The sequence below is a fragment of the Castor canadensis genome, chromosome 5 (genome assembly GCF_047511655.1).
Source record: "Castor canadensis chromosome 5, mCasCan1.hap1v2, whole genome shotgun sequence".
NCBI classification, from domain to species: Eukaryota; Metazoa; Chordata; class Mammalia; order Rodentia; family Castoridae; genus Castor; species Castor canadensis.
In genome coordinates, this window is record NC_133390.1 from 164,018,188 (window position 1) to 164,041,134 (window position 22,947).

At 39.3% G+C, this 22,947-nt stretch overlaps 1 protein-coding gene across 1 annotated transcript in view; it reads left to right on the plus strand.

Moving 5' to 3' along the window:
* The first annotated feature begins 429 nt into the window (after positions 1 to 429).
* Positions 430 to 22,947, plus strand: part of Top1 (DNA topoisomerase I) — an 85,779-nt gene continuing 63,261 nt past the window's right edge. Inside the window, exons 1-2 of the mRNA XM_020184485.2 lie at positions 430 to 684; positions 1,019 to 1,043. Of these exons, the coding sequence (XP_020040074.1) occupies positions 652 to 684; positions 1,019 to 1,043 (58 nt within the window). The 5' untranslated portion in view covers positions 430 to 651. The remainder of the gene's footprint in view (positions 685 to 1,018; positions 1,044 to 22,947) is intronic.

Here is a 22,947-nt window from a genome sequence, read left to right on the forward strand (position 1 = left end):
AGCTCCAGGGAAATGCGGGAAGTAGGGTACTAACTCGGCCGGGGTTAGGACCACTCCCGCTGCGGCCTTTAAAGGCCCACCACGTGGCCGTGCCGGCGGCCCCGGTCGGAAGGCGGTGCCTGGGCAGCGCCTGCGCACTGCCTAGCACGGGGGTTCCGGGTTCCGAAAAAAGGCGCAGGCAGAGGAACTGAAGGTTGCTCCGGGTGGGCGGCGGGGGAGGAGTTGCTCCTTATGCAAATCACAGCGGAGCGCGTAGATCGGGGGTGGGGCTTGCGATGCAAAGGCGGCTCTGCTTCCCCAAGCCTGGAGAGGAGCGGCCACAACCCTCGGCCCCTTTCCGCGAGCTCTGACGTCGTCGACGTCCCATTTAAAAGCGGCAGCGCAGGCGCAGTGAGCCGAAATACGAACTTAGGCTGTTACACAACTGCTGGGGTCTGTTCTCGCTGCTCGCCCGGCGGTCTGTCAGCGTCTCCGCCGCCGTCGCCTCCTCAGCTGTTCCGGGACGCTTGGGCGGGTTGCTGCTGCTGCCGCCGCCGCTTACCCGCGCCTCCGCGAGCCACGGAACCGGGTCCACCCGCGCAGGCCGGACCCGACTGTCCACGTCTCCCCCGCGCCGCCTAGCCTCCCGCTGCGCTCGCCGCCCCGGCCGACATGAGCGGGGACCATCTCCACAACGATTCGCAGGTACAGCTCGTCGGTCCCGGCCGCCCCAGCCCCCGCTCAGGCTCCTCCCGTGACCCCAGCGTTTCTCGCGACCCCGGCCCTGCCGCTTTGACAGGCCAGTGTCCCCGGCATGGGGCGGCCTGCCGGAGGAGGTCTGTTCGTCAGGGTCCGGACAGAGCCAGCCAAGTTAGAGTTTGGGGAGGATGGCAGACTCGGGAGGCCGTTCGTGGGGATCCTCGTTCCGGGGTGCGGGGTGCGGGGTGGGCCCGGGCTCCGGCCGCACGCGTCCGCCCGCCCGCCGGCCCGGGAGCTTCATGTGCCCGTTGTTTCATGTTCCCTCCTTTTCTTTCCCCAGATTGAAGCGGATTTCCGATTGAATGGTGAGTATGCCCCCCTGCCCCGCCCCGTCCAGGGCCCCCAGCCGCCGGTCGCCTCCCCCGCGCCCGGCCCGAGCCGGGCAGAGGACAGACATGGCGTCCCAGAGACTAAGTCCCGGCTCCTCGCTTACCGGCCCCATTGTTCCCATCGGGCCGCCTCTGGACCCCCTTTCCAGGGGCCCCAGCTCCTCCAGATCGCGGCCTTCCCAAGAGGGGGCAGTGGAGACCCCGCGTCGCCCGCCGCCGAGCTTCGGGGAGCCTTTCCGGGCCGGGATTCCTCCCGGGAAAGTCGCCTTGTCGACGGTCGGGACTTAGTCTCTGCGCCATTTTCTTTTTCTCTCTCCTCTCCTTTCTGTGCCTGTGTCTTTCTCTCCCACCCTCGGCTCCTTTCTTGAGCTGCCCAGAGAGCTTTCTGCCGAGCAAAGCCATATAAATCACAGACCTCACCAGACAGGGAAGATTTGGAGACTGCCATTATTATCTTTTTTTTCCAAATTGAACTTTATTTCGGAGGTTATTGGCTTTCTGCTTCATGTTTGCTTCCTTTTCTGTTTCCAGAATGAAAGATTCCTTTAGACAACTGTTAATTTTTTTTTCGGGGGTGGGGGGAGTGTAAGGTGTTTATGATAGCAATTACAGGTCTTAAAACTAAAGCCACCTTTTGTGGAGTTCTTCCTATTTTGGGATTGTTTTTCCTAAGTTGGGTCCTTTGCAAAGGTGCCTCTCTTAAGAAAGTTTGCAAGTTCTCTGTGTGTTACCTAGTGTGAATGTTGGACTTGGGCAGATTGATTTTTTAAAATAATTAAAATATTAGTGACTAGAACTTTTCACTGTGGCTGAGATTCTCAAGGCAGTGGTTTTTAGAGACACAGTTTAGTGTACTTGTTGGTTTGGAAGGCTATTGAGCATTTCATTTGAACTTGGTGTGTTGGCCTTTTCTTTGGGACTGTAAGGGAGTCAAAAAATTTTATTTATTGAAACAAAGAGTGGCCAGTACCCACCCCTGCTTCCTGTTCATTCTTTTCAGAAGCTCCTGTTTTTCAGAAATCAAGAATTAGCTGAGTTTTCCCACATCTTTGTTTTTGAGCCTTTTCAGCCAAACCAAGGAATTTGAGTATGTCCACTTCAGTTACCCAGGGAAGAGGTTCACTCCCTCATCCCCCAATAAGAAGCTCACCTTTGCAGGCTTTCCAACAATCCTGCTGAAGGTACCCTTTATAGTGTACCAGGAATTCCCACAGATTTTGATGGTACATAATTGTGCTCAATTGAGTTTGGATTCTGGGAATTTTTCCAATGGGAGAAGTTGATGAGTAGGTTTTCTGATGTTGTAATCAGGCCATCGTGTTAGCCTGTTCTACTGAGAGCAGCCTTATGTTTAGATTTTGAAGGGGAGCATCCAAAAAAGAGATGCTAGTGAGCTAGGGTAGAATCTGGGTAAAGCATAGCATTTCTTGAACACTTAATATGTGCCAAGTCCTGTGCTTAGTGCTAGAGCTGGACCTGGGACCGCATCACTGCTCTTGCTCTAAATTAGTTAATTACAAGATAAGTGCTAGGGCATATGTGTACCCAAAATACTTGGGAGCACAGAGGACTTAATTTTATCTGGGGGTGGAGAAATTTCTCAGAGGTGACTCTGAGCAGTGTGTTGTGCAAGATTAGGTGTTGAGAATTGTCAGGGGTTAGATTGTTTTGAGTACATTTCCCTACCCTGTCAAGCTTTCACAAGAGGGAGATGAGGCCTTACAGTTCAGAAAATCACCAAGAATATAGATATTTCTTTGGAATGTGGGAACAAAGAAAGGATGTGGCTGGTAAGGATGTAAGAAGTCCTTTCGATCTCTCTGAGGGAAGATAGGATCTTAACATAGAAAAAGTACTTTTAGGCTTGGTTGCAGTATGTAAGGTGTTCAGTAATGAAACAAAGTTTAGTCTTTTTTCCTTGTAAGGAACATAGCTACCATAATTCCCATCTAAATTATCTAGAGGAACTATTGAATAAGTGAGTGATTATGGGCTGGGTAGGTTATGGTCTTCATTGCCATTTTCATAGAGATTGAAATAAACTGCCTAAGTTGACTTTTAGAATGTGTTTGTTCACATTTTGTGGCAGTAATAGGTAATATTTTTTTGAATCCTAACTGTCTGCTAGATACAAGTATCAGCCCTTTTCCTGAATCATTTAATTTCTTAGAAGGACCCTTACGAGTTAGTCACTATTATATCCAACTTAGAGACGGGGAAACTGAGGCTTCGGCATGCTTACTAGCTTGCCTAAGAGCAGTGGGTTCTGTGCTCCAAAGTCCTTGAGCTTAGTCACTGTACTATAGGAATACTAATATGAAGAAATGAAAAGCTGCACATCTCTGTCACAGAGTAGGGAAGGATTCGATAGTTTGTCATTTGCTTTTTATTTAAATTTCCTTCAAGAGATAAAGCATTTTTAACGGTCTTACCACCATTGTAAGGATTTGGCGCTGGAGTAATTACCTTTGTGAGTATTGTCTAGAAGATGTATTGTTAGTAACTGTGCTTGCTCTATCAAGTATTATACTGTTAACTAGTGATTGACTTGTGCAACTGTGAAAGACAGTTTTTAAAATAAAAATCAGTATTTGTACTCAGACATATTGTTGATTTTTATAGATAGATCAATGATCTTTAAGTATGATTTTTATGGGCCTGACCCATCTTACAGATTATCTGTGCAAGTTCATGTTTTAAAATCACACATCCCTCATATTGCTTGTTCTCATCCCCTAAGATATAGAAGACTTTTATCTCTCTCTTATAGTCTTATTATGTACAGTACTTAAAATTGTAGCTGTTAGTATGGAATTTAGAACACTTTGAGCCATATTCAACTGCTGGGAAAATGTTATTTTTGAAATGTATTTATATTTAAAATATGAATAATGAGCTAGGAATTTCAGGAGCAGAAACCATAACTACTTTTTTACCTAAGTGAAAAGATTTCTTTATGTTAGTAGTACTGTAGTAAGATTGGATCATTATTACAGTATTGTACAGGATGCTTAGCTATCTGTAGAGTTGATAATAACGTCATGTTTCAATAACTTGAAGTTACTGCCTAACTACTGAGATATGGGGGCCTCCCCTCCTGTCACCCTTAGCAAGATAGAATATTAGACTATTTATCAAGTCAGTTTTTGACATCATGTGTTGATTCTGGTTAGCTTAATGGATTCAAACTGGATGAGGGAAATTAAATATGAATTGTTTCTGATGCTAACAGATAGTTATACTTCTGTACTGTTTGTTGGATATGAGCTCTGGTAGGTGGTGGGAAGGCTCATTTCTAAAACTGAAAATTGATAGCACCTCAGATGAAGTCTGGAACATCTTCACACTCCGTCCGGATGTACTTAAGCATTAGGCTCCAGTGTTGTCTTTCCTTACACTGCAGCCAGACTCTTTGAAGTACCTTTTTAGAATTAGTAAAATGATAAAATCATGCAGCATATCAGAGCTCACAGACTTTTAGGCTCAGGTATTCCTGGTAATATGAGAAAATCCAGGAGTTGCTTAAAAGGGTCAGAAACAACTCATGGTTTGACAGTCAGAAATTAGATAATATGCTGTCTCCAACTCCTACTTTTCTTTTGGTAAAATGAAAAAGAAAAACCCAGGGTCAATTGCCACATCTCATTTTAACCAATAGTAGCATAACAATTAAAAAAAGTCTGACTTTTCCTCTCTGTCAGCATAAAAAGTGGGGAATTAGGAGAGTTTGAAAGAGTTTCATTTATTCTGGATCAGTAAATTAGTACTCCTTTATATGAGGGACAGGGATTCTTAACATGTTTTAAAGCTTACATTCCAAAATTAGGCTGTAAGATTTTTTTGTTTTCAGTGTATGTAGGATGGGGAGGTGCAAAAAACTCTGCCTTTTCAGTCTGTAAATATGTTAGAAAAAACTTTGTGTTATATATTATAGTAACAATTGTCCTCTGCTGTTAATGATATGGGAAATGATTTCAACATTGATTCTGGATGCATATCATTTTAGGGAACTTCGGATTATTCTGAAATCGTGTCATGTTAATTGGGCATGAATGCTTACATACAGTACAGATCTTCAACTTTTACTGTGTATTTAGTGTCAAAATTGACTTCTTTTAAATCTAAAGTTGTTTCCCCAAAACGTTGTTTTGTGAGGGATTGTATCTTTCCCATATGAAACTGTGTTGTGCTGTGATTAATTTCTAGGCTTATTTGGAAAAATAGATTCAAATGTAATTTCTTTGAATAAGGAGGTATAGAATCTGGAGTTTTTTAAACTCTCTTGAAAGAACAGTAAAATAGGGCCAGACATGGCTGTGCAAACAGAGTTTGAGGCCAGCCTGGACAGAATGAGACCCAATCTCAAAAATAAAATACAAATGAAAGGGCCGGAGGCATGGCTCAAGTGGTAGAGAGGCCCTGAGTTCAGTTTCCCAGTACTGCAAAACAAAAACAAAAACCAGTAAGTAGATTCATTGCATTTGGAAGTGGGAGTCCATTGAGTGAATTATCTGTGTCCTGTGGTTTAGATTATCTGACTGTCCCTTTAATTACTTCACATCCATTAACTTTGCGTAATAAAGGCAACTGCTTCTTAAGAGTGAGGTTAGGAGAAGTTTGAAATTGACTCTCAGTTGGTAAGTGAAGTGTTGGATTTAAGGAAGCAAGTAGTAATACCTGGGAACAAGTCTTTTCTCTCTTGTTTCCATGCCCTGTGAATCTGAAACTGTCCATTTCTGTGGCTCCCGATCAACAGCTGAAGTAGGGAATCTGAAATAGAAGTCATCAGCTTGGAATAATTAGCTTTTTTTCAGACTCCACTCTCCCTACCACCTGCCTATCTAGGTGCTAGCAGTGTGTGCTGTTTTGATAGCATAGGGCCTGGGCACTTTGGAGGGTGGCAAAGAAAGGTAGAGAGAGTGGCATGGTGGCCAAGCCTTGATTAGGTGGAGAAAAGTTTCTAACAGAATACCCATTAGATATTAATAGTTTTAGTCATAGGAAATAGCTAATAGTTTCCTGAAATCATTTAACAGCAAGTAGTTACTATTGAACATGATTTTTATTCCATATATGTTTAAGAAAGATTCTCAATAGCTGAGAGAGAAGTGGCATTGCTGAGTATCTAGGGTATGTCTCTGGACTGTGTAAGTTGTAGAATCATCAACATAGACTATCCATATCAAAGTTGTATTAGTGGTCTCTATCTGAATCTGTCAGTAAAGTCTCTTAAATTTTAGTAAAGAAACTCCAGTGGAGATAGGCAATTTTAAGTTTAATTTCTTTTTTGTAGGTATGCATTTTTAATTTGTTGTCTTAAGTTTTTAGTTCCACTCCCTGCAGACTTTCACCTTCATGCACTATACTTGAGAATTTTTCAAAAATGTGTAGTAAATATTTTTCTTTACATCTCCTATCAGTACTCACCGGATTTGAAGTTGGGCGTGGGGTACATCTCTACCAGATCATTAATTCCCTCATACCTTTTAAATGAACAGTTTTTGTTTCTGTGGATTTAAGGAACTGTATAACTCAGCTCATTTCCATTTCTGAGATAAATCTAGATAATCTCTTAGGAAAGGTATAAAAGCAATCATTGTTACTGACTTTAGTTGCCTGTCTGTTATGTGGATGAATGATGGTGTTGACAACAAATTTAATTTTGTCATTTTCCTAAAGTTTAAGAACAAAAGCCAGCCAATAATTAGTCCTTCTCCAGTTTCTCTTCTACTGTAGCTGTTCTTTGAACCTTTTTTTTTCTTAGTACAACCTAGCAAAAAGTAGAGCATTAAAGCCTTTTCTAATTAGAGCTGTCTCAATTGGCCCTAGAGCTTGAGCTTTTTTTTTCTTCCTTGAGGTGGGGATCTCCCTGTGTAGCCAACTCCAAGTGCTGGGATTGCAGGTGTGTACCACCAAACCCAGCCTACACTAGTATGTATGTATCTATCCTTTTTCCATTAGTAATCCAGATATTAATTATGCTGCCCCAATTTTTTTCATAGGTATATGGCTAATTAGGATGAATGTAGCAGGTTTCAAGAGCTTTGTCATTTATGTCATTCCCTAAGACCCTTTATTCAGTTTTTTTTTTAGGGTACTCTTTCTTTACAGTCAACCATCTGAGCTCTTGTTCAGCAACAGAAGTGGGTGGAGGGAAACTAGTTTTGAGAGCTTACTAGACAGCATATTTTTATTAAATCTCAATTCAGTGGGGTTAGCAGAAATTGCAGAGATTCTCAGGAGAGGAAATTTTTTTTTTCCCTCGAATCTTCTCGTTTTGGTAGAATAAGGCATTAGTGAAGATTCCAGAAACCCCACTTAGGCTGTAATTGGTAAGCTTCTGTTACAGATGTCACAGACTGTCCTTAATTATCTGCTGTTACAGATAGCCTAGACTCCATGCACATGCAGTGTTAGGTCTCCCAAAGATGCTGCGTAATTAAGGCTGGAACCAGACTGGTAGTGAAGAGTATAGGCAGTGCAGTGGGAGGCATGCTTGGGAGCAGCTATAGTAGAAAAGAAATTGGAAGCCAGGCACCTTGAGGCCCACTTGGACTTTGTAGTGAGACCTTGCCTAAAAAAGAAAAAAAAAAAAGAAATTGGGGTAGAATTTAGAGAAATCTAAATTAGTCCTTATTCTTACTATAAAACTTGGCCTGCCTCCTGAATGTTGTTTTCTCATCTGTAAACACAAGATGATTTTGGGGAGGGGGGGTGTTTTATCTCAGGGCCTCATGCTTGCCTCACTCTAGGTGAGTGACTCAAGTCAGACCTTTTAGTTACTCCCCGGGCTGGCCTCAGACTTCTATCCTCCTATCTCCATCTCTTAAGTAGCTGGGCAAAAATGGTATTTCGATGTTTCATAAGCTTTTGAGAATTTCTGTTTCACAAGCTATTGAGAATTAAATGAGTGTGTGAAGGTACCTCTCTATCCACATTATAAAAATTTAAACTTTGCTTTTATTCTAAAATGGATCTTGATTCTGAATCTTAGAATTATAGTGTTGTTGGTGCGTTTATTCTTCACTGGTATTTCCTGTTAATGTTTTAAATCTTCCTGACTTTTGCACTAAACTATAGCATGTAACTAGTTAGTTGAGTCTTTACCTTGCTGAGCTATGTGTCTACCATGATCTCCTCCAGTTGTAAAGCAGTCACTATAAAAGAAAAGGGTCTCCATAGCTGGGTTTAGGCTAAGTAGGAGCCATATGTATACTATGTTAGTACTTTTCCTAAGAATAAGTTTAAGGCAGAATTTTTTGGAACAGTAGTGAAGATTGGCTCAAAACTGAGGCCATTTAATAGGACTGTGGGTTTTCTCTTAAAAATAACCCACAGTCTTACCTTTTAGGTACATTTAATAAGCAAAATGCCTAATTCGTGTTTTTTAATCACAAAACTCAACATGTCTTGTCAGCATGTTTCTTCAAATGCCACTATTTTATTTCTTCCCAGAATGTTTTTGAACTGAAAAACAAAGCACCTGGGAAGTACTTTAATTTTTCATTTATTCAAAAAGTAGCTTAAAGTGACCAACTCAACTTCCTGTGAAAGTCATAATTCTTGGGAATAAGAACACCTTAAATATTGAAGCTTACCTATAAGAATTCAGTAACAAATACCATGTTAATATTCATGAGAATAGGCACTTGAGAGAGTTCAGGAAAGAATTTCTATAGTAGCAAAAATTTCAGTAATGGCTCCTGTCTAACTAATGCTGAATATTGAATTTATTTGGGGAGTGTTCCTTAAAGGAAATAAACCAAAGTTATTTAGGGATATGTTCATTAATGTCATTAGGTTAAGCCTAATGGATCTTAATAGAGATCTTATACCATTGATTAGGAAGACTATCACAGAGGCATGACAACAAGAGCAGACTTCAAAATTAATACTCAATTAAAGATAGGCCAGAGAAAATAATTGTATAGTACATAATTACAGAATAGGGTCTGATTTTAAAGACTCTTCAAATATAAAGTCTTTAAAAGATCTCAGGGAAATGTGGTTCTTAAAATATATGGGAAAAGCTGTGGGAAGATGAATATTTAGCTGTGTAGCTGTGTGGTGCCCAGTATATGAGAACGTCCACAATAAGGTTATATTTAAAGGTCTTCAAAGCTTAGGCCTCTTTTTCTTACATCATTTTGCTCTTAATTCAGAATATGAATGGCCTTTTACCTGTCCCACATATAACAGTCTTGAAATTAAGGCAATTCAAACTTGAGATTTTGAATAATCTGCTCAATAGCTGGGTCTTTGAAGCAGTTAATATCAAAGCCTTAGTTCTTTACCTGTAAAGTAGGTTTAATACACCTCACAAGATAGAAGAGTTTGTGAGGCTTTCTTAATGAAAGTTGAAACTTAGAATTTTTAGTTTCTTGTCAATTCTTAGAACAACAACAAAAAACACAAACAACTTTTTTGGAGGTTGCTTCAATAGTTTTGTTCTGAGGGAACATCTTTAATTTTTTAAAAATTTGGATAGATAGGTAGATAGATATATACATTGAGATTTTGCCACGAGCAGGCGGGAGCCTTGCTTGCATATAATACTGTTGCTATGAGTCTTCTTAGACTGGCTTATTAGAGTACTGACTTAACTTGACTTTGAGGCAAAGTGGTTTGTACTGAGTGACTTTGTTTCCCATACCTTAAACTAAGCTTAGGAATCCTTGACAGTGAATAATGTTCTCCCCTTTGCATTTGGGATGGTGCAATATTTAGAAAACTACTTAGGAAGCTAAGCATTTTCTGTTTAATTTTAAGTTGCCATATTAACTCATGCAAGCATTCAAAATGATTATCTGTAACTAGCAGACACAGATGAACAAGGGAAAATCCTGTGGCTCTCAGGATGAACACTGTGAAGTAGTAAATGGTGTGTATATCCACTCTCTTCTTCTGTTGAGATTTTTTCTTTGGGCCTCAGTAAGAAGATTCCTTCATACCTAGGTGAGTGGGAATTGGAGGTTACTTTATTGCAGTTAATATTTCACTCTCAATGCAAGAGACTAATGTTTTCATTCCCAATCCTAAGAAAATCCTTCCCTAAAGAAATTAGAAGTCTAAGAGTTTACATTTCCAAAGATGCCTAAACTCTTAAGCTGATGTAGATGATGTTTTTAAGTAGACTTATGTGCTTATTAAACCTTTTACCTGGAACAGAAAAAAAGTTTTAAGTTCTGTGTGTTTATTTCCCATTATATTTTTGTTTCAGACAGCTGTGTTGCATGAATTTTAGAAAATTAGTTTTCAAGTTTCCTTGATCAGGTAGATTGTCAAGAGTGGTTATTATAAATATTCATATTATGTAAACTGAAGTGTCAAATAAAGAATTTGAAACCATCATTTTCACAAGTTTAAAGACCTGAAATCTTACTAGTTACTACACAGTATTTGCAGACCTGGGAAATTAATTTATGGAAACAGTTTAAATATGTAATTAATAGTACCCCTTTCCTAATCCATGAAGTGTCTTGATAAAGCTGTTAAATTCCTCAGAAAAAGTTGCAGAGTACATGGTGGTGTGACCCATTATGCACAGTTTTGCTTTCTGTGGTTTCACTTAAGTCAGCTGAGATTTGAAAATATTAAAGGGAAAATTTCAGAAATAATTTAACTTTTATTACAAAATTTTTATAATCGTTTTGTTATTGTTAATCATTGTGCTTAGCTTAATTTATAAATGAAACTTTGTCATAGGCATGTATGCATAGGGAAAAACAGTATATTATCAAGACTAAATGTTAGGCTTACCATATGTTATTCTTAAAACCATGCATTTTGCAGGAATAGATGTGATACCAGTAGTTCTTGTGATTTAGTATCAGGAATGAAGAAACAAGAACCTCTTGAAGCATTGATCATACCTCAAGAGCTATTTCTTAATTTTTCATACTTCCATTTAACCTGGAGAGAAAACAAAGGGGAGAGAAGGAACACGGATTGGGTAGTCTTTGTTATTGGTTGTCTTTTTCACTTAATTTTCAAATGGAAAGCTCTCCAAGACCAGGCACTGAACTCTGAAAAGTCTCCCTGAGAAGTACATTTATTGATTATTTAATTTTTAAAAGCAGGCCTGTGTGGCAACCGTCTTTACCTACTTCCCAGAATTAAAGTTCAGTTAAGTGTACACTCTTCTCCGGCAACTCTTAAGATCATATGTAGTCCTATTCAAGTATTCCTTGTACCATAGAATATCTCTAGTCTTTAGAATTTGATAAGGTTTGCGTAGATACACTCAGTACTTCTCCATTTTACTGCCTATTTGTAGGAAGACACTAAGTATTGTGAACTCCTTGAGGGTTAGAAACACCTCAGCCTGTTTCATTATTGAAGGCATAGTCATATTTCCTTTCCAGGGAAGTCTGTCTGCAGTCACCACCTATCTCCAAGCCAGAAGCAGTGACTTTTCTCTGTCTTCGACTGAGCCTTTGTTATCATCTTCCAATTTTGCCTTCTAGTCTGTAGGAATTTATGTTTGTTTGTTTGGATTTTTGAGACATGGTCTATGTAGCCCAGACTGGCTGCAGTGATCCTTTTCTTCCTGCATGCTGGGATTGCAGGTGTGTACCACAACACCGGCTTAGAATTTTTTTTTTAAAGTGGGACTGGGGGTGGAACTCAGGGGAATTTGTTTTGCCTACTTGAAAGAAGTAAGCAAGAGCACAGTTTCATCCTCTATGGTAAATACTGATGCGCTCAACAAATGTTTAAGTTGTGAGTAGGAACCTCTCTTTCCTGTAGCTCATTAGCTGGTGGAAGATCAAGTGAGAAAAATCACAAGCTTTACAGTAAGCTTTAATTGTTGTTTTCAAGCTGATGTGCATAAGAATCGCCCGGGAGTGCTTGGTAGAAATACGTAATTCTGGTCTTACTCCTAGGAGTTGATTCTGTATTGGAAGGAACTGAAAATCTAATTTTAAATGTATTTCTAATAGTCCCAAATCATTCTGATTAATCCTGGTGACTCATAAACCACCTTTGGAGAAACAGATCTTTCTGTGTGGACTTTACTGTCTTATTTGGCTGTATATTTTCTTCATTTAATTAAGTCTCTATTGGTCAAGCTGTGAAGCTTACAGGGTATCTTTAAAGGACCAGAGCATTGTTTTTCAATATATGCTTATAAAAACTTGATGCTTGCTTCACCTTGTTTTAAATAGCTTCTACCTTTCAGTGAGCATTTACCTAAATAGCAGAGGTAATGAACTGCTTTTGCAGCTGTTTTGCTTGGTCTCATCAGACTCCTGATCCTTTCTCCTGCTTCTGTGTTTAATAAGCCATTTAATTCTTATGTCATCTCTTTGGATGGGGTGACTAAGTAGAGCTCAACGAGTGAGAGGTTGTTTTATACCAATATTCCTAGGATGGTTCAGGCAAGGCTTTAGAAGGTATCAGCATAGTTGAGTGGAATACTAAAGACCTAACATATGGAGTTCGATACCTTTAGATTAAATTAATTGGGGTCTTCAGCTCCTGGTGGTGTTGATTAAAATGAGAAGAAAAGAGCAGTGATTCTCAAGAGTGTGGTTTCATGGTCAGTAGCATCAGCACTGTGTGAGATCTTGTTGGAAATAGAGATTCTTAGTCACATCCAGACCTACTGACCGCAGTGAGTTGGGGCTCAGCTCTCTGGGTTTTAAGGAGACCACCAGGTGATCTGATGCACACTGATGTTTCAGAGCCAGTGAAATAGAGCAAGAAGATTTGAAGTTCATCATCTCCTGTTGAACCTCACATTTTTAGGAAAAATGAAAGATAGTTAACAAAGTCTACCTGCTCACCAGTGAAACAGAGTTTGGAGATAAACTCGAGTTGATTCTTTCTTGTTAAGTAGGTGGCCTTCAGCAAGTCACAACTGATTGTGGTGGGGGTCTTTTGGGGGGCAGTACTGAGGCTTGCTAGTCAGGTGCTCTACCACTTAAGTCACTCTGCCAGCCCTTACGATTCTAGTGTTCTTATTGTAAAAGTCCCACTCTCAGAGTCATATAAAAAAGTTCCAACACCTGTAAACAGTTGCAAGTTTGAGGCCAGCCTGGGCTACATTGAAGGACCCTGTTTCAAAAAAGAAACAAACCAAAAAACCCTAATAATACCTGGTACTACTTTATGGTCAATTTCTTATAGTCCTAACATTTGTATGGAACTTAAAACTATTTTTATAGTAATCTAGTCTCTAAAGCAGTGTTTCTTGTTTTGTCACAAGGCTCATGGCTCAGCTCATTACTTGTGCAGTACCTGTGCTTCCTTACAGTTATGATGGTGAAGTAATTCGTAATAAAGGGAGGGTTCTCTGGAGCATAAGCATTTTAAAGAGCCAGTTAAATTTAAAAAGGCTTTTTGTATTCCTAAAGAATATGTATTAGCTTAGTAGGAGATAGTGGCCTAAGCATTTCAAAAATAGTCAAAACTTCTAAACAAAGACTGTCTCTTGATTGAATTAGGAAAAGGATACACAACAATCATTAACACACTGTGGATTCCTACATGCCATAAGCAGGTTTGTAGTCACTCTCACTATTTCCCAAGCATTAAGGGTTCGCTTAATGGAAGCCAAGGAGGACAAATCTGCAGGAATGGGCCTGTCCTAATTGAGCTGGCCTGAGAAAGGTACGTTTTCAGGTTAGACAAGTCCTTTTTTCCTTTCAGGTTTACCTCGTGGGAAAGGAGATGCATTTGCAGTATGAAAATGTATCTTACTATAGAGAAGTATATGGAGGTAACACAGTTGAAGTCTTGTGTTTAGAGGACAAAGTTGAGTTAGTAAAAATGAGGTTTGTCTTGCTCCTGAAGTAGACTAATATTTCAGTTGAACTGTTCTCTGTGCAGACGCTGATTTTTTTCCACGGGCTCTGTGCAGAAGCAACCTGCTTTTGAGATGGCCAGCTTAGCCAGGCAAATTTCTGGATGGCCTTGACTACACGGCACAGTGCAGTGCCACGTAGGGAAAGCCTTCAGCAGGTGGTTTGTAGAGTGGTAGGCAGAGAGAGGGACAAAGGAATTCTCATTCCTGACTTTGTTGCTGCTAATCAGAGCAGGTCATATAGCATGGTGCCTAGGCTTCCTTACCTGTAAAAGAAGAATGTTTCCTGATGCAAGCTTCTAAATTAGCACTGTCCAATAGAACTTTACATCATGATAGAAAAGTTCTGCATCTGTGCTGATCAAAATGTAGCTGTTCGCTATATGAGGTTTTTGAGCTCTTGGACTGTGATGGGTCATATGACTGAAAGAACTTATTTTACTGAATTTGAATTTAAAATAATCGCATGTGGCTAGTTGTGACCATATTGAACAGCACAGCTTTCCTTCTCTAGGTCTGCATTGTCTTATCTTGGGTGACATGCTAAGAGAATTGTCACTAGTAAGTAAAATTGTGTTTACCAAAATACTTCAAAGTTCAGGCAATTCTCCACTTTACTTGACCTCTTGAGTGCTAAACAAAGGTGAAGATTTAAAGTCCTTTGGTTGGAATGAGTTCTCATTTTATCTCCGCATCCTTATGAAGTACGTTATGTCTAATTTATAGTTGTGAAAAAAGATTGACTTGCATTTATACACAATTTTATGAATCAGTATCCTTTAAAATGGCTGATAGTAGCTCACAACTTCATTTAAAGCTTTAAGTTTCTAGCATGCTGCCCATAATAAGTTGTAACCAGGAAAAGTAATGTCTTAACTATAAATGGTAGAGAATCTAAGATTGTATAGACTACCAAACAGTACTGAAAAGGCTAACTCAGAATTCTGCTTCTATATTCCATCTGGGATACTTGAATGCTCATGGTGAATGTAGGCAATATCTTATAATAACCTGGCTCACAGTTAACTAAACATAGTCTGATGGAACAAAATGGCATTGTAGCCTTGGTCACTCTGAGGACCAATGACAGTGGACATACAGGTCTCAAATAACAACTTGAGTAAATTGCTTACAGACTGAAAATAGATGTAGTTTCTACTAGGTTTAGCTTTGAATTATCAACTTTTTGGGAAATGGGAGGAGGACATGATTGGCGTGAAATAAATAGCTGTCATTTGGTCATTTACTCTGTCTAAAGCAATGTCTGAAGTGTTCTATATTTCCATCTATCAATACTGAGGAAATGAACATTTCTATCTCTACTTTTGAAGTTTAAGCTCAGAGGTTAAGTAACTGGCTCACAGATGTATAATTTGATTAAAGTGCAGAGCAGAGAGGTTAATCTACATTTATCTTGTTCTCAAATATGAAACAGAACAAGGTGAAGGGGGGCCTGGGTGACACCTGGGAATTCTGGGCTGTAGTGGACTAAGGACTCTCATTTGTAATGGGTCCTTAACAGATTCACCAGGCTCTGCTGCACTTTTAAGTGAAATCCTTTCCCTATAAAGGGATACTTGCCTGCCTGCTGCAGCAAAGACCCCAGGATAGCTTATTATTTTAAAGCAGTACAACTTGTGGTTAGAGCCAGTTATTCCAGAAATCAGTAAAATCTACTTATTCGAGTATTCAAGAAAAAGGATCTTTTTTTTTTTTTTTTTGGTTAACAAAGGATTAACTAGAAGTCCCTTTATTTTATAAACACTTATGAAAAATACAGCTTATTTCACTAGGGAATTCATCTAGTGGTTAACATGTGAGCAGGTATGATGTTCCAACTTGAAGAAGGATAAATAACAAATTTTTTAAAAAACAGAATTAGCAGTGAGCCCAGCATTGGTCTTCCTTCAGAGTTCCCATTCATAGACTTACCTTGTACACTTTTGTACAGCAGGGGTAGATTTTAACAACTTTCAAATCAAGTTGATGAATGACCAAAGGTTGTTTGAAGGAAAGAGATAGGAACAAGAAGTGGTATTCTTCATTTATATACCGAGCTTGAGAAAGGCACCTTTCTATGGAAGGCATCGGGGATGGTTTCTAAGCACTATTACTGCAGTGTTCTGCACGTTACATATGCATTTTTATGGCCATGGAATAAGAATTTTTTCTACTTTTCTTTTTTATAGTCGTACTGGGGTTTGAACTCATGCTCTACCACTTGAACCACTCCCTCCAGCCCCAAAAATGTAGCCAGGCTGCTTACATTTTTTAATAGTTGGAGATAAATATGAGGTTTTTTTCAGTGTCACAGGAAAATTACCTGAAATTCTAATCCCAGTGTCTAAAGTTTATTGGGATGTGGCCACACTTAATCATTTGCATATAATACGTGGCTGCTTTTGTTCTATGGTGGCAGAATTGAGTACTTAGAACAGAAATTGAGTAGGCCACAAGACTACTGTTTACTACTTTTCTGTTTCCAGAAGAGGTTTGCTGACCTGAGTGTGCTTGTGTGTATCACATGGAGCTCACAGGATTCTTGTCATGTTGGTAACTTCTAGCTTGCAGAGAACTCTATAAGCCATATGCTGAGGGTTTGCCGTGTTTGTAGCTTCATTAATTCCCCCCACCCCCTTTTTTTTTTTTTTAAGAAAAAGGGTCTTACTATTCATGCTGGCCTTGAACAACCAATCCTCCTGCCTCAGCCTCTCCAGTGCTGGGATTACAGGCCTGTGTCACTATGCCTGGTCTTCATTAAGTTTTTAATCCATCTTTTTTTAGCCACTGAATTTTCTCAGCAGAGTCCCACTAGCAGTATTCAGTTACCCGTCTTTATCTAAGCTTGGCTTGCCCACTCATGTTCAAACAAAGGAAATTTCTGTTTTAGAGTCTGCCCATGAGCAAGTCTTCTGGTACTAGAATGAAGAGAGATGCAACTGATGAGAGACATCTACATGATGTGCAAAAATTACTTGTGCATATAACCCGGGGAAAACCCATGCACAGCACCAAAGACTTACTGGAAACAACTTTTTGTACTTTACTATCTTCATCGGTAAAAATGAGAGAATTTGGACTAGATCTCTGTTCTCACCAGGTTCAAAGCCCCCATCTGTCCTAAAATGCAATCATTTCTGTGATTCAAACCATTTGTCCTTATCTTCCATTGATTAACTTCGACAATGTTTTAAAGTCCAAAGCTTGAATAAACGCTCGTTCAGATTTTCTTTGAAAGATTCTGAGGAACTGGAAGTATGGCTCAAGCTGTAGAGTACCTGCCTAGCAAGTGTGAAAACCTGAGTTCAAATGCAGCTAGTACTGGGATGGGAGTGGGGGGTGGCGACTGACTATTCTTTTTATCTAAGTTAGGACAGCTGTCTCACCCTTAGATAAGCTTCTCCTCCTGTCAAATGGGAGTTAGGAGTACTAGGTGAGAACAGTCTTCCTCAGTTGCAGAGACTCAATAGTCTCAGCTGTAAACTTAAAAAAAAAAAAAAAGTCCTAGGAGCTGACTCAGCATCTTATGCCTGTGCCCCCGCCCCCGTGGTACTGGTCCTGAACTCAGGGTCTACACCCTTGAGCCACTTCACCAGCCCTTTTTCATGATGGGTTTTTTCAAGTTACGGTCTTGTGGACTGTTTGCCCTGGCAGACTTCGAAACGCCAGCCTCCTGATCTCTGCCTCCTGAGTAGCTAGGATTATAGGTGTGAGCCAAGGGTGACTGGCTCTGCCTGCCTTTTAAAGGAACAGAGAGGCTGCCTGAGAGACCCTGAGTTCAGATTCTAGTACTGACAGGGGAATAAAAAAAAGGGAGTCAGTTGAAGCAGAAACTGAAAATACACTCTGTTGCACGTCTACTTCTATAGCTGGCTGGAATTTTGTATTAATTATTGCTCAGAGGACTTGGGGAACAAATAATGCAGATATTTTCAAAATATGATTCTGGAGAACCTATTATAGTCATTTGGAATACATACATCTGAGGGTGAGTCAAAGTTCCAGGGTTCGTATATAGGAAAGTTTTAGAACTACTACTCTCAAGCACTTAGTTTTTCTTTTACCTATATCCGTTTGGATCAAAACAGTTTTTAAAATTGGTATAATTTTTCTGACTGGAAGTGTAAGGAATTAATAGAGATTATTTTACACACTAGACAACTAGTCTAGCCAAGCAATAATTTACTTAAGACTCACCAGAACATTGCATTAAAAGATTCTTAGTTGCTCCAAGAGTGTCTTACTGTTACTTGGGAGTCTGAGTAGGGAGAATTTTGAGTTTGTGGACAGCCTGGGGACTACATAATGAGATCCTGTCTCAAAAAAAAAAAATTTAAAAAGTCTTAGACTTTTAAAATCTGTTATGTAGTTATTGGCATAGTAATATGATAGTGAACAATCTGTGATTTTAATTGTGTCTAAAATCTGCAGCTCATAAAATTTTCTTATACTTAATAGGGTAACATATACCATTTTGGAAAATAATTTGGTGGTTCTGTCACTTGTCTGAATTTTTTTTATTTTTAATGTTATTGACTGGCCCAGGAGATGAGAACTGGAGGAAGGAAGGAAGATGAACTTGAGTTTTAGGGGCGTACTGGACGGAGTATGATGGGAGAAGGTTGTAAAGTTAGAGTACAGACAGGAAAGGTCTGAGTAGAAACAAATTAAGGTAACTGAACTGTTGTAAAAGTAAAGGGAGTCAAATAAGTTTAAATGCTGAAGTAGATTGGAAAGAGAAAATGTCTTCTGTCCCTTTTTGTGTGAATTTGAAGCCTAAATCAGACCAATAGGTTGCTTCATGTGTGTCTTTTTCATGGCAAGGTCCTTAGGATAATATCTGGTCACTAATCTCACACTTGTAAAGCCTAAGTAAATGTAACTGTGTTTAAGTCAGTTTATGGTGCTTCTTCTGAACATGCAGGCACTTTGGAAACTATAGTGGTAGGTTTTAGAAATTTGAAGTTGTGTTTCAGCTGATTTTTTTTTTTTTAAGTTGAAAATGCTGAGTTGGATGATGAAATTTTCCCCCAATAATGGCTATTGACGAGAAAGATTCAATCATTTTGTAAACTTTCATTTATGTTTGGGCTTCTGTTTGACTTTACTCCATACTTAAGAAGGTCTTGTCCAACTGCAACATTAGAATCTGATTCTGGAACGTCACAGGGGCAAATCCAGGGAACTTGGGTAATTACAGAGACTTTTTCTTTTTTCAAAGATACTCATTTAGCAGCTGCTACTATCGGGCATGGTTTTGGTGGATATTATGCTTATTATGAAACTTCATGGAACTTGTTTTATTTCTGGCTATATTCCCAACACCTAGGACAATGCTGGACATAGAGTTAGTCCTTAATAAATATTTTAATGATTTTTTTTTTTTTTTTTAAGTCTGAATGAGTATTGTGAAGCCAGGCTTCAAGAAGCCATGTTCTCAACTGGAAATCTTTTTTGGTTTATTAGCTTGAAAACACCAGGTGAAAACCCACTAGTTTCAATAATGAGCATGTCTATCTATGACAAAAGGTCTTTATATGCAGGATGCATTTAAGGAGGACAAATGATATTGGACTTTAAAAATTGGAAGTGTTACTGCTAGTTCCCTTCATTCTTGGGTTTTTAAGTTTAGCTAATTATTTTGACATGCTGGGGATTGAACCCAGGGCCTGACCTATACATGCTAGGCAAGCACTCTACCACTGAGCCACATCTCCTGCCTGGTATTTTCTTTATCACTGAATCCTTCCAACATACTTCTCTCTCAAATTCCAAAGCTTCCTGGCTTTTAGCCAGGAACTGCTTCTGTCTTTCTGACTTTGAATGACTGTTAACTATGCCCTAGAGTTTTGGAAACTTTCTTACTACAAATCATGTAAAATACTGATAAGGACTATTCTATAAACTCACCTGAAATCAGCTACTATTTATTACGATGGATCACAGACTGAGTTTCCTGGATTGAAACTGGACTAACAATGGTAAAGTATGCATTTAAGCAATTATGTTTTCACTCTTTAACACTTTTAGTCTTCTTGACTCCTTGTAGTTTGGCCATAAGTTCCTGGGGAGCTTCACGCAGCGTGCTTGATACTTACCACACTCCCACATGACAGTCTTTATCACCTGAGACCAGCTTTTTACCTGTCCTAAACAAAAGTCTCCTTTTAAAGTATTAGGACATACCAGGTGTAGAGTGTTAAGTAGAAATAATGATTTTGTTTAAACTCCAACTTTGAGGATATAGTATCCATGGATTTGAAAGTTAGAGAAGAGGGAGAAAATGCAAGGGATTGTCCAGATAGAAGAATTTTAATAATGATATGATAAATATCTTCTTAAAATTAGTATTTATACCTCTTTCTGCCATCTTCTCAACTGGAGATGGTCTTTTTATTAGCTTGAATACTAATGGGGAAATCCCATTAGTTTTAATAATGAGCAAGTCTGTGACAAAAAGTCTTTATATGCAGAATACATTTGAGGAGGACAAATGATATTTTGGACTTTAAAAATTGGAAATGTTACTGCAGTCTTCTCTCATTCTTGGGTTTTTAATGATATTTATTTATTTCGTAGTGCTGGATATCAAACCCAGGGCCTTGTGCATGCTACGCAAGTGCTCTTCCACTGAACTACATCTCCAGCTTTTGGTTTTGTGCAACAAGATCTTGCTCTGCACTCTAGGCTGGCCTGGAACTTGCCTGTTGGCATTGCTGTGATTACAGGTGTGCACCACCATGCTTGGCTTCAATGTTCACTTTCTTAGTGGATTGGTTATATTTGTATGTGAGAGAAGAACAGAGATTATCTTTGACAAAAATACACTTGACTACCTTTGAAGGAGCCCATCATATTAAGACAACTGCTTTAATAAAATTTCAAAAGCCTATCGTTGGAAGTTAGTGTAGGCAGGACATCCCAGTCCCCAACATGGTGGCCGCCCAGCTCTTTGGTGTCCTATGGTTCTTGACAGTCACCACAGGACCTTGGTGGTGGTGGGGGGCTTTGCCACCACCGGGCTTGAAGAGAGACTTAAATGCAAGCATCTCAAGGTGGGACAATATCCTGGGTGGACAGTACTCCCTCCCTTGGAGGTGAGGTGGATGGGGTTGCAGCCCTTTAGTGATGGAGGGATCCTGGGAAGAAGGAGGATTGTGGGGACTAGAAAGGCCAAGGCCACCCTGGGTGCTGTTGCATAGGATTTCTTGGTGGTTGGTGTCCCCTCTCCTGATTCCTCTCTTTACCTGTTCCACAAACATGGAGATCCTAAAGTATGCCAGATCCTGGTACTCACAGCAGAAGAGAAATTCAGATTCTACTCTGCAAGTTTGCCTACTAAATAACGAGTCTTTGCTAATGAGCCAGTGTATGCTACTCGTTTACCATTAATTACAGGTATTTGTCCTCCTGAGATGCTGTACTGCCAGACCAATTCCTGCTCTACTTTGTAACCTTGGTTTAACATTATTTAAACTCTTTCTCATGAATAAAAATGTTGATAACAATGGCACCAAATTAAAGGGCTGTTGCAGTATCTAAGTTAATATAAGTAAGACATGTTAGTGCCTGGCATAATAAATAGGTCTATATGTATTAGCTATTTACAGATGAGGAAACCTTGAGCGAGTTAGGATTAAGTGAATTGCCTCATTATAACACAGCTTTATGATAAATAGGAACAAGATGAAATGGGAATTATATTCAAACTAGTTACTTTTCTACAGAATTAATTTTATACAAATTTTGTAAAAGAAGATAAGGTAAAGATTGACAAGTCGAACATTCCTAATCTGAAATTCCAAATGCTCCAGAATCTGTAACTTTTTGAGGATGGGCTTGATACCTCAAGCATTTTATGTAAGGGATACTCAACCTGTACAAGAAAGATTCTGTGAAAGAAAATTAAGAAAAATCCATAGCATTTTTACCTGAGTTGAGGAGAGGCATCCATTATTACATTTTCACAGAATCACCCTAAGTTGCTAAATACTCTTATGCTTGGAGTTTGAGAATCACTCACCTGTTTAGGCCTCGTCTTGGAAAAAATATGAAGGTGATTCTCTCTAAAAAATAATTGACAGTGTGAAGAGTTGAACCTCTGGAGAGAAGTGTCTGAGCTGAGGACCACTGAAAAATGTCTGTTACTGCCAGCATAAAGATGAAGTTTCTATTAAGTGATTGAAAATCTTAGAGGGGTCAAGCACTCTCTAAAGACATCTAGTGAGAACCATGCTTACCCCATTGTGTGTCAACAAAAAAAATATTTGGACAACCTCCAGCCTCTCTTGAGTGCTTTGAACATCTACTTTAGGAGAGTTTTCAACCCTTTTCCTGCAATCTGAGGAAGTATCATAGGCTTGGAATCAGGACACCTGATTTTACTACCGAACATTTATTAACTAGGTAACACATTCAAAGTTAGAGCCACAGCTTGTGCTTCTGTGATTGGGACAATAATATCTGTAAAGATCCAAAGGTAAATGATGCTATTAAGAGCCAGTTAGCTGTACAAACTACACAGCTCATGTCTCTTGATTTCCAACACCCAACATAGCTTGTAAGAATGTCAGTGGCAATTAAATATGTTTTTCTGAAAATAAAGTTGTTTTTCTTAGGCCTGTATCTTGCCGAAATGTAAATGGCTATATAAAAATGGCAGTTGCATTGTCTCTTTTTCTTGAGTGTGGGAGCAGATCAATTTTACTTTGGTTATCTTGCCTTGGTTTGTTTTTCAGATAGTCTTGTGGTCAGGTTGCAGTCCTCTTACCTCATCTCCTGCATAGCTGGGATTGCAGGTTTTTAAAAGTTTTGCACTGTAGGATTTTGTGGAATTGGAGCCTAATTGATTTCATTCTTATCTCAATGGATGTTCAGATGGAAGTAGTTACGTTATAGATTATTATGGAACTAGACTTACAAGACTATTACTAATGAAACTTTTAGAAAAACACAATTATATCTGTAAATATTTAAAAAGAGAAACAAATTTGAGCCTTCTTGATTTTAATAAGAGATTTCCCAGTGTGTGGATTTCCAGATTTTCCCACTTCCTTCACATACTGCTTTATG